This window comes from Phaethon lepturus, unplaced genomic scaffold (assembly GCF_000687285.1).
Source record: "Phaethon lepturus isolate BGI_N335 unplaced genomic scaffold, ASM68728v1 scaffold34643, whole genome shotgun sequence".
NCBI lineage: Eukaryota > Metazoa > Chordata > Aves > Phaethontiformes > Phaethontidae > Phaethon > Phaethon lepturus.
This window is the reverse complement of record NW_010530336.1, coordinates 8164-9067: the sequence shown is the minus strand read 5'-3', so window position 1 is coordinate 9067 and position 904 is coordinate 8164. Positions and strand designations below refer to the sequence as shown.

At 50.0% G+C, this 904-nt stretch overlaps 1 protein-coding gene across 1 annotated transcript in view; it reads left to right on the top strand.

Annotated features, from left to right (window-relative positions):
- The first annotated feature begins 74 nt into the window (after positions 1-74).
- The window catches only part of LOC104618606 (interleukin-7 receptor subunit alpha-like), a 4671-nt gene continuing 3841 nt past the window's right edge, over positions 75-904 (top strand). Inside the window, exons 1-2 of the mRNA XM_010284243.1 lie at positions 75-174; positions 440-530. Of these exons, the coding sequence (XP_010282545.1) occupies positions 75-174; positions 440-530 (191 nt within the window). The remainder of the gene's footprint in view (positions 175-439; positions 531-904) is intronic.

Below are 904 nucleotides of genomic sequence, written 5' to 3'. Positions count from 1 at the left end.
GGTGAAACGCGACCCGTTGCGGGGCCCCGGGGCCGCGCGCGGACGTGGCACCTCAGTCACGAACACGGTACGGGATGAAGTCTCATCATCGCACATCCTTCTGGTCCTTGGGCTCCCTGCAGTTCCTGGGGGCACCTCAGCATTGCAGGCGTTTGAAGTCCCTTCAGTACCGCCGTAAGGACGCGGCGAGTGGTGGCTTCAACGCGCTGGAGGCAAAAGCAGATTTTGAGCGGCTTTAATCCAGCCTGGGTACCCAGCTGGAGCTCAGCCAAGTGCTGGTGCTCTGGCAGCCTACCTCTTCCCTCCTTCAGGGAGGCAGGACAAATGCACCACTGCACTTAATTAATTCTAATTTATTGTCTGAAGAGAGGTTACAGTTACGGTGGCTTAACAGTAAGATGTTTGCATGCATTGGCTGATGTTCTTTGTTTTTCTTTAGATAGCAGCGTGGTCATGGTTATACTCTCCATCCTGGGATTCATGCTCTCCATTGTCACGATTGTCCTAATCGTAACTTTTTGGGAAAACAGGTAATTTAAGCCTCTTTGTATCAGAAAAATTGTAAGAAGCCAATCCTGTTCTGACAGTCTTATTGCTTTCCCTGTTACTTATGAACTCTTTCCATGTCCGGACCTCTACAGCAAGCCAAAGGCAGGCAAAGAGTAGAAAAGGGCAATACACGTGGGCGCGTTGGCAGGCAGGAGATGAACTGGCACTTTGAGCAGACTTCAGCCTTGGACTCAAAACACCGGCACCTTTGGGGAGCCGAAGTCACCATGAAACACTTACAGAGTTGGTGTCTCACTGGAGGCAAATCCGACTCAAAAGCTTCAAGGAAGATATAGAAAATAAAGTGACCTGCAGGTTTTAGTAAAGTCCTAAGGGGTGCGGAAATGGTATATTG